This window comes from Camelus bactrianus, chromosome 1, assembly GCF_048773025.1.
Source record: "Camelus bactrianus isolate YW-2024 breed Bactrian camel chromosome 1, ASM4877302v1, whole genome shotgun sequence".
Taxonomy (NCBI): Eukaryota; Metazoa; Chordata; class Mammalia; order Artiodactyla; family Camelidae; genus Camelus; species Camelus bactrianus.
This window is the reverse complement of record NC_133539.1, coordinates 49,246,216-49,266,247: the sequence shown is the minus strand read 5'-3', so window position 1 is coordinate 49,266,247 and position 20,032 is coordinate 49,246,216. Positions and strand designations below refer to the sequence as shown.

At 33.3% G+C, this 20,032-nt stretch overlaps 1 protein-coding gene across 2 annotated transcripts in view; it reads right to left on the bottom strand.

The window, feature by feature from the left end:
* The window catches only part of NECTIN3 (nectin cell adhesion molecule 3), a 119,414-nt gene that overhangs the window by 71,351 nt on the left and 28,031 nt on the right, over positions 1-20,032 (bottom strand). For both annotated transcript variants that reach the window (XM_074363162.1, XM_074363159.1), the window contains exons 2-3: positions 7,970-8,311; positions 1,213-1,509 (exon numbers count right to left, since the gene is read on the bottom strand). In XM_074363162.1, coding sequence (XP_074219263.1) covers positions 1,213-1,509; positions 7,970-8,311 — 639 coding nt within the window. The remainder of the gene's footprint in view (positions 1-1,212; positions 1,510-7,969; positions 8,312-20,032) is intronic.

Sequence of the window (20,032 nt, the reverse complement as noted above, 5' to 3'; positions counted from 1 at the left end):
ATGATTGAAAGTATACAAGAGGATGTGCACAGATTTTATGCAAATACTATGCCATTTTATATAAAAGATTTGTGGGTCCTTGGATTTTGGTATCCACCGAAGTGCTGGAACCAATCTCCTATAGATAAAGAGGGACTACTATGATTGTATCAGCACTCAAGAATACAACGGCAATAACCTTCACATAAGAAAGCTTCTCAAGTTTAACTCTATAAATGCTGGAAAAGATCCTTAGAATTACCTTTAGAAATCATTACAGCAAGTGTAATGAATATGTGTAACTTAAAATTCCACGTATGTCATATCAAAAAACAAAACAGTAACAATGAAAAATACAACATCTCCTTCAAAAACCTGTCTAGATTTATGACCTGTGCATGGATAGAAATGACAGCAGAACCTAAACACATCTCCTTATTTTATCTTTAATCTGCCTAATTTTCATTATCCTTGCTATAAACTACCTGCACACTTTTATTCTCTTGCTGAAAAATTTTAAATGCTACACAAAAAATGTATCTAAAATGAAAAACTTTGCAGAAAAGGGAAAAGTATACACACACATGTATATCCACAAACACACATATACACAAGAGAGTAATCTTAACAAAAGAAATAAAAGCACAAGAATGGCCAGTTTTGAATCTTATCTATAACAATTATTATCCCAATGATGACTTTAAAATATTGTGTTACCTTTATGAGGATCTTATAACATGATCAATAAAATCAGATTAGAAATAATATTGAAAAAATACAGACTTTCAAACTAATTAAAATGCATCTACAACATAAAAGATTTTTGCTGAAAATATCATGGGTAGCATCAATAAAAATCAGTAAGAGCTAAGTTAACTGGATTGGAGAAGCAGCTGTTATTCTCCAAGTATTGCAAATTTTGAGGTATAAATGTCCACAATTTACCTAAGTCCAGCCTATTTTTAAGGTTTAAAAAGGACAAAGTTGAATAATTTTAAGTTGGACAGCAACTTTAAAGTCATTATCCATCTTTACAAACTGAAAAAAAAGTTCTGGTTAAATGAAATTTCCATGAAAATATTTTTTTAATTAAGAAAAAAATGTCAACAAGGAAAATCTGTAAGAGTATCTGAATACTAAATATTCAAACTAAAAACAGTTTGATACAGGATTATGTCAAAGAAAGTTAAAATGCATGACATGTTTAAAAAGCAAATGTTATCGTTTACTTACACTGTATATCTAATATGAAAGAATATCGAATGTCCTTTTCCAAGGCTGGATGTTTGACAACACAAGTAATTCGCCTTCCTCTAGCAAATCTGGTAGGAAAAAGCTTGTATTGGCTGACAATTGTTGCTGTTTCATTTGGAAAAGAAGTCGTAGTGGATTCCATTTCGCCAAGATCACCTTCCCAATCAATATGTGCAACTGGTTTTCCAGTGGCTGCGATACAAATGGCTGCTACTGTTTCATTTCCTCCATCAATTAAAGAATCTGGCCCTTTTATCAGGCTGACAGTGGGTTCAACTGTTTAAATTTAAAAAAAAATGAGTTACTTTTCAATTAAGAGTATATCTACATCCTTCCAAGCCACATCTAACCATATTTCATAAACTTAGAGACAACTGCTTATAAAAAATACACACAGGTAATATCAACACCAAATGGATTCTTACAACAAGAGAAGATCATGAGCCAGGACAAACAAGAAGCCAATAACCATTACAAAGATGGCTCTCTCTGGTAGAGATATACTTTTCTTTACAAAGTGAGTTTTCCCCCAAATTAGTATATAATAAAAATTCTTGTGAATTTGATCATTTCCATTATGAAGTTAAGGGTACTATTACTCTGAAGAGAAAAAAATGAAGCATTTAATATAGAATGCTTCATTTTGCAAGAAATTGTTTAAAACATTTAAAATAGGTACTGTTAAAATATAATGTCACTAATAGTTATGTCTATTGGAATTTACATGCTACCTATCTTTTTTCTAGTATGAAAGCTCCTCAGCAGTGGAAGTAACCTTAATGTTAGACCCTTCAATCTACCTGCCATATATCCTAGCTATCTCCTTACATTTTCAAGCAAATTTTTAGAACTTCTTTCTATATAAATTCTTCAGTACTCACTTCATGAATTCTTTGGCTCAAGCCTAGTTTACTGCATACATTATGTTTTTTATCTGAAAGACTTTTTTCCATTTCCAAGATTCCAGTTGGTTCTTTCAATGTCATCTGTTCTTGATTGCTATCTACATATTTGTTTCATAATATATTTTAAGGGATATCCTCCTTAAGCATTTCCTCTTTTTAAGATGTATTATTATAAAAGTAACAAAAAGAAAAGCGCTTGAAACACATGTAATGAATAATTTACAGCAAATGTTCATGTAACCACCACACATCTTAATAAAAAATATTAGCACCTCCCAAGTCCCTCATATGCCCCATCTTCATAATAACACCCTGCCTGTTCAACTGTGAAATCATTATACTAACCTTTGGAAATAACTTTTTGCTTACTTTTCATGAAAGTTCTACAACTAGCAAGTGCAAACCTAAACAACAATTTCATCTGCTTTTGAACTTTAAATGAATAGAATCAGACACATGTATTGTTTAATGAAATCAGACTATATTTTTTAATATTTTTTCTTTGACTCAATTTTGTGTTCCTGAGATTCATTTATGTGGGGGCATTTAATCTTAGTTGATTACTTTGCAATTCATTTTCTTAACTTTTTACTTTTAGGTCATTTAGATTTGCATGTAATTGTATAAATTATTAGTTTTAACTATTGTATGATTCATTTACTGTTGGACATAGGTGCTATTTCCTGTTTGATACAGTTTTATTGGAAACATTCTTATTGATACTGTGTATTTTGGTATATTTGTACAAAAGTTTCTCTAGTTTTTCCCTTATACTGAAACTGTTATGACTACTTTTACTTTCAACTTTAGCAGATAATGCCAAAAAGCTTCCCAAAGTACCAATTTACTCCCAATCTTAGCACTCCAATTGGTCCAAAACACTCACTACAGGTGATACTGTCAGATTTCTCAATGTTTGCCAATCTTATAAGTAAGTAACAGCATATCATTGGGATCTTATTTTTAATTTCTAAGATTAAGAATGAGGTTAACGATCTTTTCATGTTTTGGGGCCATTTGGAATTTCTTCTGCAAAATAGCTTTTAAAGCCAATTTTTTTTTTCTTATTGATTTGGGAGAAGGGGGCCTTTTCCAATTATATGTGCAAATATCTTTCACCAGTTTAGGGCTTGTATCTTTACCCAATGCTGTGTCTTGATAAGCAGAAGTTTTCATTCAAATCTATAAAACTCATCAGTTCACTGCCTTTATATACAGGCATGCCTTGTTTCACTGCACTTCGCTTTACTGTGCTTCACAGATACTGCGTTACTCACAAATTGAAGGTTTGTGGCAACCATAAGTTGACCAAGTCCATCAGCACCATCTTCCAATAGCATTTGCTTACTTTCTATCTCTGTGTCACATTTTGGTAATTTTCACAATATTTCAAACTTTTTCATTATTATTACGTTTGTTAGACGATCTGTGATCTTTGATGTTACTACTGCAAAAAGATTATAACTGTCTGAAGACTCAGATGATGGTTAGCATTGTTTAACAACAGTTTTCTAAATTAAGGTAGGTACATTTTTTTAGACGTAATGGCATTGCACAGTTAACAGACTACAATACAGTAAAAGCATAATTTTTATAACACTGATAACCAAAAATTCATGTGATGGTTTTACTGTGGTACTCCCTTTATTATAAAATTAGCTTTATTGAGGTGGTCTAGAATTGAACCCATAATACCTCCAACATACACATGTACTAAGAAATACTTCTCTATTTCAAGGGCAAATTAGTATATGAATTTTTTTTTCATGTATAGTTTCCTATTCTCTGCAGAAATTTTATAGATTGACTTATCCCTTCAAATGGCAAGCACTGTTGTTTAATAGTCTGTGTCCAGTAATGCCAACATCTTACGCAGGCCTGTTTCTGTTGTCTTGTTTGTGCCGGCTGCTGCTTGTGGGGTCTTCTTTACCTATATGTCTGATTATTCAAGCAGATGATAAGCCTGTGATTGAATAATTAAGGTAGAAATAATTTGAGGCTTAGAATAAAGGTATCATTCTTTCAGAAAAGATTTGTGTTTTCTTCTGCTAAGCTAGCTCCTGAGAAACACTATCCAGTTCAGGATCTTCCTAATTTCAGACTACTCAAGTGATATAAACCAGGCCCCGAAGTCTGTAAGAAGGCTGGTTTGCTGCTGGTGTACTACAATTCTGAAAATATAAGCCTTTCGGTATCAAGAGAATATAAGAAGGGTTATTAGACATCCTACCTTGAGTAGAATTGCGTTCAGATATTTGTCTCTCTTACTTCTCAGGGATCTCAAAATCTTAGCTCATCTTAGGTGTTTCTTCTGAATTGTCAAATGTCCCCAAGGTTGAATACAGATTTCAGCTTTCAGTGCTAGGCTTATTTCCATGTTTTAGCCTTTTCCTAGATTTTGGCCTAGATATATTCCTCACTACTTTGCTACTTCTTTGAATTTTTCAATGGTGTTTTTTATATTTCATCCCCATCCCCCGCCCCACCATGGGAGAGTTTGTGTGACCAACCTGTGCCATCATTAGAAGCTTTTGTTGGAGAAACTTAAACTATTTCTACTACTTCTAAAAGGAATCAATCTCCTGGTTGTAGAGGTTATTGGCTTTATAAAGTTTCTTTTCTCATATACCTCAACATTTTAGTTAATTTCTCTGTAACCTTTCCTGTCCCCTTCCCTGTCTAGCAGTTCCGCTGTTGCTTCTGCTTAAGATGCTACCTATGCCCTGTATTCTCTGACTGGGAGGAACATGAAGTTTTCCCAGCCCTGTATTAATGCCAGGATTGTTAAGCCTACTTCTTTCTGCTGGTTCTTTCCCCTGCCTCAAAAGTTTCCTCTCACATGTACTAAATTGGTACTAAACCAATTGGTTTATCTGATAAACACTACTACCTAGGTGATCCCTAATTTTATTCAATTTTGATATAAAACTTGACTCTATAGTTTCTAACCGCCTATCTGGGATTTTTTTCTCTATGTATCCTCAAATTCAATAAACGAAATACTGAACTCATCTCATTCTCCCAATCCCCAACATCTGTTTTTCATTCAAACTTGCCCATTTAAATCAATGGTAACAATTTACTCAATCGCCAAGGTTCAAAACTTGTTATTGTTCAAACCTCCCTAGTTTCTTATATCCAGTCAGTTACAAAGTTCTGCTACTTTTTCCTTTGTAATAGTTCCCTTCCTCACTCAAGTGGCAGAAATTAGAAAATTAAGTTCAAGCTTTCATGGCCTCATGGCTAAAGCATTACAATTTCAAGATCTCTTTTCATTTTAATCCATCGAAAACACCAGAATGATCTTCCCAAATCACAACTTTCATCACATTACTCCCTACATCAACTCTATGAATTAGGCACCCCTCTAATCAAGGTGAGAAGACAGTCAAAGCAGTGTTTCTCAAACTTTAATGTGTGTACGTATCACTGGGGAGATCTTCCTAAAATGTAGATCTATTACTCAACAAGTCTTGGAGGGGTCTGTAATTCTATATTGCTAATGAGCTCCCAAACGATGCCATTGCTGCTGGTTCACGAACCATACGTAAAATCGCAAGAATCTGAGAATAACAGAAGGAAGGTGAGAAAGAGCACAAAAGTGTATACCAAGTTTTCATTTCAGTAAAATAAAGCTCAAATTCCCCATCTTAATATTCAGGTCACTTTAAAGCGGTCCTACTCTACCTTTCCAGCCTTTAATTCTTGTATTTTATATTAGTCCTTTCAACAATCAAGAGTATTCAGTGGTCCACCAGAAATACGTGCCAATGTCGGGAGATATTCTAAGTTGAACAAATGAGGAAAAGTGCTACTAGCAAATAGCGGCTAGAGGCCATGGATGCTGCTATATAGTCTACAATGGACAGTGCAGCTCACTACAACAAAGAATTCCAGCCCAAAATTTCAACAATGCCAATGTTGAAGAAACTCTGCCTTAGTATGTACTGTTTTCTGCCTCCCTGCATTGGCTCACTTACTCTCCTTTTGGCCTACCTAAAACCTACCCACCTTTCAAGGGCTTGCTCAACTATCTTTTTCTACAAAACATGTCTAAACTACCAAATTTACTAACCCATTCCTATACCCTCCTTAAACATTTAGTGTATGACTGCTATATATCAAGAACTCTTACAGGCTTTAGGGATACAAAGTTAAATTTTAAAGTGTAGAGTTGCAGTGTACTACACGTTTATAGTGGAGAGGACATATAATATGCATTATGGTAATTTCTACACTAAAAAGAAGCTCAAGACACAACAGTAAAAGAGTGAAAAAAATCCATCAAATTGCAGAGGAGTAGTAGAAATTTCAAGAATGACTTGGAAAAGGATGTGGTTTGATGAGTAGCAGTTGAGCAGAATGCAGGAGGAGAAAGGGGGAAAGGTGGCAATCCAGGCATAAAGGAAAACACACGTAAAAACATAGGCGGTAACAGACTGCAAGTAATTAATTATGATTAAAAAATCTGAGATGCTGGGAAAAGTAAAGCAAGGAATAGTATAGATGAAGTTAGAAAAGTACACCCAGGTAAAATCATGACTAGTTTAATAGTATAAACATTCTTGAGTTTTATATATAACATTGAGTATTATATTAACTTATGAGAATTACTAAAATTTAAAGCAAAAAAATTTCATTCTCATGAGTTCTCTCTTCCACATGCAAACTATTATTTTCTTGACATTGAATTTTTTGTGACTTTTTTTTACCTTGATGGCTTGCACTTGATTTTTCAGATATTTATGCCTTCCTTGCCTTCCAATCAATTCTCAAAAGTATCAATTTTGTAAACATAAGTTATAGTTCCCCACAGTTCTTAGGGCAGGGTCTTAAACATACAAAGTCCTCAAATATTTAATTTTTATTTTTAAACAGTACTTTTCAACACACAAAAAAAATACAGCAAATTTGAGGAAACAATGCTTTGCTGTACTTCAGAGACCCTGAAATTATGCCATTAAATATTCGGGGCTGTGTGGTTGTTTGGTTCTCTGGAAGCAGACACTGAGATCAAGTGAGGTGTGCAAAAGGCTTATTAGGAAACAACATCCGGGAGAAAAGTAAAGAAGGATAAGTGGGGGTTGGGGGAGCTATCTGCAGATCTGACAAAGTCCCTGACAGGCAAACAGGCAGATTCAGAGCAAAGACTGTCTGTTAAAGGAGCCTCAGCCTGGGTGGAAATGGCTAAGATTGCTATTATTCTTAATTCTTGTTCTAGTATTCCAAAAGTACTCACCAGCTATTCCAAATTGGTTTACCTTTCACTGCAGGTGGCTATCTTAATGCTAATAAGCTCATTCTAAATTCCACCATAAACTTTAATAGTTATCAGACAGGAAAAGGCCAAAGATCAGTCAATGCAAGCAATAGCCCAAGATTCAAACAGCTATGCGAATCCGCAACAGCAGAAATAAAACCTGACTTGAAAAACAAACATGAGATGTCAATGGCTCCAAGGCCACAGTCACTTAAAAAAATGGAAAAGTTTATTTAAAAGTGGTAACTTAATTAAAGGTTGAAAATTTGAGGGAAAACAATTAAAAGTTAAAGAAACTCAGGACTTGATAATATAAATAAAAGAACCTTTCACGAAGAAAAGTAAAACACCTATAAACTATATAGCATTACAGACAGGTAGCTAAAGACAACATTTTGTTTACACTGAGAGTCTAGAATCACAGAATTTTAAGACAGAACGTGAAAAATAATGTTTGAATTTTTATTTAAACCTGCATTTATATATAATTTCAATCATTTTAATTTCTTGAAAATACTTTTAATATAATCCTCACCACTACCGCCAAAACACATGGTTTAAGTATACCTACCTAATACAGTTACAGTTGTAGAGGACTGTGCATTTCCAAGCGGGAATGTAACAGCTTTGCATATGTATTTTCCAGAATCAGAGAATCCTATGTTATGTAGAGTAATTGTTGCATCATTAAGTGAATAGTTTTTAAACAAGACTCTTCCCTGATACTCTCCTTGAACAGAGAATCCATATTGAGGATGATGAACTGCAACAGTCTGTGAACTTTTGCCATGTATCTTCTCCCATGAAATTTGTGTTATAGTTTCATTTACTTCAATTAAACACTTCAACGAAACATTCTTTCCCCAAACTGCTGTGACATGTGGCTCCACGATAATTGGTCCAGCTAAGGCACCTAAGGAAAAAAGAAAAGCATAGTTCTTAAAAATAGAAAAAAAGTTATGCGAACATATTATCAAATTCCCTCCCTTCCTGTCTTCTTTTCTCCCTTCTTCCCCTCCTACAAGTATACACACACACACACACACACACGACTGAATAACAGAGGACGTTCCTAGGGTTGGATTTAAGACCCACAGAATGACTCCTAAATAAATCAAGTAATCATCAATAGTGGGAAAAGCACTAGATTGGGGCAAAATAAAGCTCAGGAGCAGATCCTTCCCCAGTCACGTCTCCAGATAAAATCCTAGCCCTAGTTGTCACCGTGACTGTAGCCTTGGGAGACTCTGAAACAAAGGACCCAGCTGAGTCATGTCTGGATTCCTGACCCAAAGAAATTGAGAGATAATAAATGTATGCTGTTCTAAAACTACTAGGTTGCAGGGTATTTTGTTATTCAACAATAGACAACTGATGCATTTAGGATGTCAAACCACGTACAATACCAAAGTTATCTTCTTTTGGAGGATTACTCTACCAAAAAACTATGAAACTCTTCATTTTTAAGATAGACCAAATGTCAGAAAACATTAACAAGAAAACCAAAAGCCACATATAAATGTGAAATCAATTTTTTTCCATTTCATGAAGAAAAAACTTTCACAAACAAAAGTTAAAATAAAATAGTATCAAACGTCACCCTTATAATACTGATTTCCTTCCTAAAAGCAGTGGACCAAATCTAAGTAATTTTAAGGGAAACAAGACTAATATTCACTCATACTAAACTCAAGCAATATACTCCTCATTGACAAATATATGAGAACATACATAACAAGTCCATGGAGAGTTTAAAACTCACATATATGTTCTGACAAAATAAATCCTCAAACCAAGAAGTAAACCAGTATAAGCATTTGGATATGGAAACTATATAAATACCTTTAAATTTTAGAGTTATGTTTAATTAATATCATTAGATAAACGCAAAAATTCACAAGGGTATCACCTTAAATGGTTCTAAACAACAACAAAAACTTTACACAATATTATTTTCATTAACCTTTTTGGGAGAAAAAAACATAAATGAATATATTTTAAAAAAAACCCAGATATATAGCTAGGTAAGAAGGAAAACTTTACGATCCAAGAGATGACTAAGGATATTCCAAAAAAAGACTGAAAATTCATACTGACTACTTAACAGCTATGGGGTAAAAAAAAAAAGTTTTTTTTAAACTATTCCACTAAAAAAAGTATCAAGTCCAAAAAATTTACCATTCATGCCCTACCATGTGTTCAAGTGTAGATAATTAAGAAGCTTTTAACATTAATCTAAGACATATATAATGTGTAAATATTCTAACGTACTTTAGCAATCTATCATAAACCTAGGACTACACTAGAAAATACACAAATAAAAAAGCAATATATAAATATTAAAAATTTTATACATTATAAAATAATACACAACTCTGTATTTTAAAAAGGACAACGATCAAGCAGAATATTCAAGAATGTAAGAATACTTTCAGACTATTCATCACAGTAAAAGGTCACATCTGAGACTGAAAAGGCATTTAACAAAATTTGGTATGTGTTATTTGATTTAAAAAAAACTAACAAGTGAGAAAAAAGGATTTTTAATAATAAAGTAGATTCTTCTCAAATCAATGGCCATCATAACACTAAAATAAAAAGGAGAGGCATGGTTATTTAAGAAAGATCAAGACAAGATAGTGCACTATCATTATTACCATTCAACAGAGCCTGGAAATTCCTGTGGAATGAGACAAGAAAACAAAACAGGGGAGAATAAATATTAGAAAGAAACAAGATAAAATTATTATTTGAAAAACCTATTACTAGAAAAATCTAAGAAGGCAAAGTAAAGGGCTATTAGAACAAATAATGTGGCTGCTTGCAAAACATGAAAAATGTATACAAAATGTATACTCCAACATGTTATAATACATGATAACCTTTACAAATTTAGTGTAGAAAAAGACAATGAATATTTGCAGTATATTAATATTCAAAACATCCATGAATAATGTTAAGAACCTACAGACTTGAGCAACTGACTTGAATTAATGGAAGATATGTCATATTTCTGAGAAGGAAAGCATAATACTACACAGATGTCCAACTTCCCCATGTTAACAAATTGAAAGCAATTGCAGTGAAAACCATGAAAAAATTCTGGAAACTAGAATAAGGACAATATGTTTTAAAATATTACCAAAAAAACCCCACAATGGCACAATAAGGGGGAGGAAAAATACTAAAACAAAAATTATAAAAAGCTTACTAACAGTACCTTAAAATAACTGAAGCATACAAACACACATATAATAATATAGAGTATGTAATATGTTTTATGAGTGGGGAAACAATGAATTAGTCAAGATATGCTGAAAGGACAAGAGCTAAACATTTGGAAATAAATCCCTGCTTTATACTAAACACACACACAAATCCAGATGGACTGGAGATCTAAACGTAAAAAAAATAGCTATATATGCCTCTACGTATACTGATAGTAAATTTTTGTATATTCTGGAAGGTAACATTAATTACTCTAAGGAGTGGAATAACTAAGGATTAAAAGAAAGGACTTTTAGTTTTCAATCTGTTCCTCTAGGATGTCAGAATCATTTACAATAAGTAATGTTCATACTAAGAGGAAATTAAAAATAAAAATAGAATCATCCCCCTCAGGTGGAGGCAGAGAAGAGGTAAGTATTACAGACTGAATGTTTGTGTCCCTCCAAAATGTATATGTTAAATACCTGACCTCTAAAGCCATGGTATGTGGAAGTGTGGTAATTAGGTTTATATGATGTCATGAGGGCAAGGGCCACGTGCTGGCATTAGTGTCCTCATAAGAAAAGGAAGAGGCAGTCCAGCTCCCTGTCTCTCTCCACCATGTGAGGACAAAGCAAAAAAGTGGCCATCTTCACTTTAGGAAAGGGTTCTCAACAGGAACCAAATCTGCCTGCACCTTGATCTTGCATTTCTCAAACTCCAGACCTATGAGAAATAAACATCTGCTGTTTAAGCCACCTAGTCTACAGTGTTGTGTTATAGCAATTCCACATAAGATATTAAGTTCCAGAATAAACTGTGAAAGATAGTTTTAATTGTATCTCCTTACAACGTATAAGAATCATGGCTTATGGAGTAACACTACTCAGATGAGACAGAATAGACTTTAAAACATAATCTACAATAAAACAAAGAAAGGTATCATATAACAATAAACAGGTCAATCCAAGAAGAAGATGTAACATTCATAAACATACATGCAACTATTAATATAGGATCATCTAAATATATAAAGCAAAGACTAATAGAGATAAAAGAAGGAACTGACAGTAATACAATAATACTAGGGGACTATAATAGCCCACTTACATCAATGGGTATATCATCCAGACAGAAGATCAATAAGGAAACAGTGGCCTTAAATGACACATTAGACCAGACAGACTTAATATATATCTACAGAATAGATATCTCATTCAAAAATAGCAAAATACACACTCTTTTCAAGTGTACATGGAAACTTCTTCAGGACAGGTCACATGCTAAACCACATAAAAAGTCTCAATAAATTTAAGAAGACTGAAATTATATCAAGCATCTTTTCCAACCACATGATGAAACTAGAAAACAATTACAGAAAGAAAAACAGAAAAATACACAAACACGTAGAGACTAAACAACATGCTACTAAAAAAAAAAGTTCATCAATGAAGAACTCAAAGAAGAAACCAAAAAAATACATCAAGACAAATGAAAACAGAAACACAACTTTCCAAAATCTGTGGGACATAGTAAAAGCAGTTCCAAGAGGGAAGTTGATAGCAATACAAGCCTACCTTCAGATACAAGAAAGATCTTAAATACACAACTTAACTTTCCATCTAAAGGAATTACAAAAAGAATAAAGCCCAAAAGTAGTAGAAGGAAGAAAATAATAAAGGTCAGAGCAGAAATAGAGACCAAAGCAAAATAATAGAAAAGATCAATGAAATCAAGAACTGGTTTAGATGAAACTGATAAGCCTTTAGCCACTCTTCAAAAAAAAAAGGGGGGGGGCAAATAAAATTTGAAATGAAAGAGAAGTTACAACCACTACAATAGAAGTACAACAATCACAAGAGAATATTACAAACACTTATATGTCAACAAATTGAAGAACCCAGAGGAAACATAAATTCCTACACATTACAGTCTTCTAAGACTGAATCAGGAACAAATACATAGAAAATCGGCACAGACCAATTATCAGTAATGAAAATCAAATCAGTAATCAAAAACTCCAAACAAAAATTCAAGACTAGAAGGCTTCACAGGGTAATTCTATCAAACATTTAAGGAAGAGTTAATATCTATCCTTCTCAAACTATTACAAAAACTGAAGAGGGGGGAAACATTCTGAAACTCATTCTGCAAGTTTCAGGCCAGTGTTACCCTGATACTAATACCAGAAAAAGACACTACAAAAAACAAAACAAAACAAAACAAAACAAAACAAAACAAAACAAAACAAAACAAAACTGTAAGCCAGTATCTCTGATGAATATACATGCAAAATTTCTTAACAAAATATTAGCAGATAGTTCAAAAGACATAAAAAGAATTATACATCATGATCAAGCAGTATTCCAGGAAAGCAAGAATGGTTCAATATCTACAAACCAATGTGATACACCAAACTAAGAAAATGAAGGGTAAAAAGTACATGATCATCTCTACAGACACAGATAAAGCATTTGAAAAAATTTAACATCTATTCACAATAAACTCTCAACAAATTCCGTATAAAGGGGACATACCTCAACAAAATAAAAGTTGTTTACTGACACATCCACATCTAACATCATACTCAATGGTGAAAAGCTAAAGCTTTTCCTTAAGATAAAGGACAAAACAAGCATGCCCACACTTTCACAGGCTGGAAGAATTAATATTATTTAAATATGTGAACTACTCAAAGCAATCTATAGATTCAACGCAATCACTATCAAAATTCCAGTGGCATATTTCACAGAATTAGAACAAATCATCTTAAAACTCATGCAAAACCACAAAAGATCCCTAATAGTCAAAGCAATCTTGAAAAAATTAAACACAACTGGAGGTATTACACTCCTTGACTTCAGACTATATATACTACAAACTACAGTAATCCAAACAGTATGGTATTGAATAAAAACACATGATTGGAACAGAAAAGAGAGCCCTGCAAACAACCCACAGAAACATATAGTCAAGTAATCTACAAAAAAGAAGTAAAAAATATACAAAGGGGAAAAGGCAGTCTCTCCAATAAGTGGTGTTGGGAAAACTGGACAAACACAGAAGAATGAAACTAGAATACTTCCTCACACCTTATACAAAAATAAACTCAAGATGAATTTAAGCCCTAAGTATAAGAGCTGAAAACATAAAACTCCTAGAAGAAGTACAGTCTTAGCGATTTTTTTTTGGATCTATCTACTCAGGCAAAGGAAACAAAAGCAAAACTAACAAATGGGACCTAATCAAACTTGAAAGTTTTTGTCACAGTGAAGAAGAACAATTAAAAGACAACCTATTGAATGGGAGAAGATACTTGCAGATGATAGGGCCAATAAGAGGTTAACACAAAAACTATATAAAGAACTCATACAATGCAATATCAAAAAACCAAACACGTCGATTAAAAAATGGGCAGAGAACCTGAATAGGCATTTTTCCAAAGAAGAAACAGATGGCTAACAGGCACATAAAAAGATGCTCAACATCACTATCAAATACAAATGCAAATAAAAACCACATGAAATATCACCTCACACCTGTGAGAATGGCTACCATCCAAAAAACAAGGAATAAGTGTTGATGAGGATGTAGAGAAAAAGGAACCCTAATGCACAGCTGGTGGGAATATAATGGTACAGCCATTATGGAAAACAATATGGAGGTTGCTCAAAATATTAAAAATATAACCACCATATGATTTAGCAATTCCATTCCTGGGTATTATCTGAAAACATAAAAACACTAATTTGAAAAGATATGCACCCCAAATGTTCTTAGCAGCATTATTTACAACAGCCAAGACACAGAAACAGCGTTAAGTATCCATCAACAGATGGATAAAGATGATGTCATACACACACACACACACACACACACACACACACACACACACACACTGAAATATTACTCAGGTATAAAAAAGAATAAATTTTTGCCATCTGCAACAACATGGATGGACCTGGTGGGTATTATGCTTAATGAAATAAGTTAAGACAGAGAAAGACAAATACTCTATGGTTTCACTTACATATGAAATCTAAAAATAGGACAGAAGAAGACTCACAGACAGAGAGAACAAATTAGTGGTTACCAGAGAGGAGAGAGGTGTGAGGACAGACACAATAGGTGAAGGGGTTTAACAGATACAAACAGATTTTAAGTATAAAATAAGTTACAAGGATGTAATGTAAAGCACAGGAAGTATAATCAATATTGTATAATAACTCGGTATGGAATATATCCTATAAAAACATTTAATTAGTATGTAGTGCACCTAAAATTAATATAATGTAACTCAACTATACTTCATTTTTTTTAAAAAAGAGGGGGTTTTTTTGAAAAAAAGAAAAAGAAAGAAGAACCATGGCTTGGTGGGCTACCATTAGTAAAGGGAGTATTTGGAGATAGAAAAAAAAAATCTCCACTGAATCAAAAATATATTTAAAATATTCTACATTATTTAAATAGGGAAAGCCACTCTCAGTTTAAGAACAAAGACAGAAAAACCACCATGGAAAAGGTTCATAGATTTGACCAGAAAAACTAACCTCCTAATGAGAGCTTAAGCAGGTATTTTTTAAAAAATCTATAAATGGCTATTTTTAATGTGTTCAATTTTACTAGTAAACAAATATTAATGTTCCTATCAGGTTTTTCTTTATTTGTTTTAACTTTTAGGAGGTTATGAGTGATTTTTTTTAATTCATAATTTTTCTACAGAAATATTCCAAGTAGTTTTTGCTTGCTGAAAAAAAGAAATTTTGGTGTAATTTTTTTGTTTCAACCCTTACCAAACATTTGATCATGGTTTTATCCTACCCCTTGATTACTGATATTTGGCTCTCCCTTAGATTCCATGAGCTTCTAATGACCTATCTACTTGTTTGTGTTTCAGTTAGCCAGAGCAGGTTTCTGTTAATTGCAAACAGGAGTGTTTAATACATTTCCCAACCCTAGATTAAACCCAAAAGTTAAAAAGCACTTCTGAATATTTTCCCCACAGAATTTTAAAATCATGGAGAAACAGATTTTTCATTGTGGTTCTTGGACCACAATCAATACTAGAATGTCTCACCACTCTAGATCTCCCTAACATTGAGCCTACTTTCTCCTCCTACTTTCCCATATGAAGCTGAATTTGACTGGAGAGCATAAGTGTGCTGGAGAAACAACTGTTTGTTACTAAAGACCTAAATTATTTGAAGTTCTTCAATAATGGTGACATAAGCCTACAATATAAAGAAGCTAAGAACAGCAAAGAACTGAACCTTTCATATATGACAAGACCCCAACTTAGTCATATCTGGACACCTGCACACTTGAGGGGCCAAGGAAAACCACAATAACATACAATGTTCTGTTCCTGCCTTGTGTGTCTATTGGATCTTCAAGTAAGTTTCATAGCTAGTTAATTAAATTGAACTTATTATCCTTTCAAAGAGAAAAGAGACAGAAATGATTGTTTTCCCCTACTTGTGGTTCCCTCCCCCCCCCAGAAATACCACTGCAACCATGAAAAAACAACTCTGGAATTTTCATGTGTATTTGAATAGCCATTCAGTGAAGAGTGCCCAGAGGATAGAAGACATTAGGAAATACATATATTGAACAAGAAGCTTGTGACCACCCCCCAAAAGGAAACATAATGACTCATATAACTTCTATGGATTTTTAAAAAACAAAAATAAATAAAAGATGAGAGTCATATTAGAGATCATATTTAAGAAAAGTGATTGAAATGGAAGTTTGACTAAAATGGCAATAGTTCACTTTCCTCTCCCACTCTGAGCAATGAATCAAGAAGTAAAAGAAGTTACTACAAATCTATCTTTAATACTACCCTTTTTGATATTTTAATGCTATCTTTTACATCTTACTTTCAACCTATAAATGGCAAGCATCTTGGACATTTCAGGCCCCAGGATCTTTCAAATGTCAGGATCTACAAAATAGATACATACAAACATTCTACAAATGAAATATTTATTGTATTATGTGTCCAACTACAAACAATACCTCCAAACATCTCTAAGGTATGGATTATTTCAGACTCCTCAGAATTTAGAATAATTTTTAAAGCAACAACTGAAATAAATATCCATTTACAAGAATATAGTAAAATCAGAGCATAGGTATCCTCAACAATTTCAGTACCCTTAAATACATTTTAGAGGAATCAATTATCACCCAGTGCATTCAGTAATGAGTTTGAATTGTTTTAAACTGATGTTTGCCATGACACCTTTCAAAACGTAACAAAAAAGTCTTTTTAACAATAACCCCAAACAATACTCAAAACAGAAATAAGCATAGAAGAGTACAAAGTGACTAATAAAATACGAAAACTATTTATGAACTTAAAACTCAAATACTAATAAAGTATGAAAGAATCTCTAACTCTGGGATCACAGTAGATCACATATTCTAAGGAAAAAACTGGATCACATATCAAACATGTTTGAGAGTATCCAGGACATTCATTCTATCATTATGTATCAAGTAAGTACTTTGTTCCAGGCACCAGGTACTGGGAATAGTATTGAACAGACGCCCCTGTCCTTATGGGGTTTACATTCTAATTGGAAAGACAGAATTGACAAGAAAACAAAAAGATACCAGATAGATATATCTGTTTTTGTACCAATATCATGTTGTTTTAATTACTGCAGTTCTGTACTATTGTCTAAAGTCTGGAAGGGTTATTCTTTTTCTTCAGTATCGCTTTGGCAATTCTTTTAGACAGGCCAGAAATAAACCCAGACTTTTGGCCAATTCATCTTTGACAAAGGAAGCAAGAATATACAATGGAGTAAAGACAGCCTCTTCAGCAATCGGTGTTGGGAAAACTCAACAGCTGTATGTAAATCAATGAAGTTAGTATACTCCCTTACACCATTACACAAAAATAAATTCAAAATGGCTTGAAGACCTAAACATAAGACAAGATACTATAAACCTCTTAGAAAAAAACATAGGCAAAACATTTGCTGATATAAATCTTAATGTTTTCCTAGGGAAGTCTACCCAGGCAATAGAAATACAAGCAAAGATAAACAAATGGGATCTAGTTAAACTTATAACCTTTTGCACAGCAAAGGAAACCATAAGCAAAACAAAAAGACAACCTACAGAATGAGAGAAAATATTTGCAAATGATGTGATGGACAATGGTTTAATTTCCAGAATATGTAAGTAGCTCAGACAACTTAGTAACAAAACCGAACAAAAAAAAGCCCAATCCAAAAATGGGCAAACCTAAACAAGCAATTCTCCAATGAAGACATGCAATAAGCCAATAAGCATATGAAAAAAATGCTCAATATCACTAATTATCAGAAAAATGCAAGTCAAAACTACAATGAGGTATCACCTCACACTAGTCAGAATGGCCATTATTCAAAAGTTCTCAAACAGTAAGTGCTGGAGAGGGTGTGAAGAAAAGAGAATCCTCCTATAACTGTTGATGGCAATGTAGTTTGGTGCAGCTGTTCGGAAAACAGTATGGAGATTCCTTAACAAACTAAAATTAGACTTACCATATGATCCAGCAAACCCACTCTTGTGCATATACCCAGAGGGAACTGTAATTCAAAAATACACATGTACCCTAATGTTCACAGTAGTACTATTTACAATAGCCAAGACATGGAAACAACCTACATGTCCATCGACAGATGACTGGATAAAAAAGCTGTGGTATATTTATGCAATGGAATACTATTCGGCCATAAAAAATAAAATTATGCCATTTGCAGCAACATCGATATCCCCGGAGACTGTCATTCTAAGTGAAATAAGCCAGAAAGAGAAAGCAAAATACCACATGCTAACTCTCATATGTGAAATCTGAAAAAAGAAAAAAATGAACACATCTACAAAACTGAAACAGATTCACGGACATAGAAAACAATCTTATGGTCAACAGGGGAAAAAGGGGTGGGAAGGGATAAATTGGAAGTGTGAGATTTGCAAATATTAACTACTATATATAAAACAGATAAAAAACAGATTTCTTCTGTATAGCACAGGGAACTACATTCAATATTTTGTAGTAAACTATAATGAAAAAGAATATGAAAATAAATATATGTATAGGTATGACTGAAACATTATGCTATACACCAGAAATTGACACATTGTAACTGTCTATACTTCAATTAAAAAAAAAAATTACAGGAAAACAGTAATGGCAGATACGTAAAGGAATGCTGGGTAATTCTACATCTAAAGAACCCTAACAAAATCTCGAGGAGACACATTAAAATTTCTTATTCTCAGGGAATCCAGGACCTAAGATGAATATAAAGACAAATGGGACTTTGTATATCCATTTTTAGGGAGAGACTAAGATTATTTTTACGAAGGCAGGCACATGAATGTATTAAACAAAGATTATATGTGAGTAGAAGAGAAAAATAAATGCCAGGTTTTGTTAACCAAAAAAAAAAAAAGTATGTGGAGAAACAAAAGACACAGAATAGCCAACACTACTGAAGGAGAACAAAGTCAGAGAAGTGACACCATATTACTTCAAGGCTTACTATAAAGATACAGTAATCAAGACAGTGTGACATTGATGAAAGATCAGACAAACTGATGGAACAAAACAGAGAATCCAGAAACAGAATGTTTTAACTATAGCCAATTGATCTTTGACAAAGAAACAAAGGTAATATAACTGAGCAAATAGTCTTGTCAACAAGTGGTGCTGAACTGGATATCCACATGTAAAACTATAAATCTAGACAAGACTTTACACCCTTCACAAAAATTAACTCAAAACAGATCACAAACCTAAATGTAAAACACAAAACTATAACACTTCCAGGAGATAACACAGGAAAAAAATCTAGATGACCTTGGTATGGTGATGACTTTTTAGATTACAACACAAAAGACATGATACATGAAAGAAATAATGGATAAGGTGGCCATTATCAAAATTAAACATTTCTGCCCTGCAAAAGACATTATATCAAGAGAATGAGAAGACAAGCCACTGACTGGCAGGAAATGTTTGCAAAAGAAATATCTAATAAAAAACCATTATCCAAAATACACAAAGAATTTTTAAAACTCAACAATAAGAAAACAACTCGATTAAAAAATGGCCAAAGACCTTAAACACCTGATCAAAGAAGATATATAGATGGCAAATAAGCATATGAAAAGATGCTCAACATCATATCATTAAGGAATTGTAAATTGAAACAAGAAGATATCATTACACATTATTACAAAGGCCAAAATCCAAGCACTGACACCACCAAATCCTGACAAGGATGTGGAGCAAAAGAAACTCCCATTCACTGCTGGAGGGAAATGGCAAATGGTACAGCCACTCAGCCACTTTGAAAGACAGTTGGGTGGTTTGTTACAAAATGAAATATACTCTTATTGATCCAGCAATTGTGTTCCTTGGTAT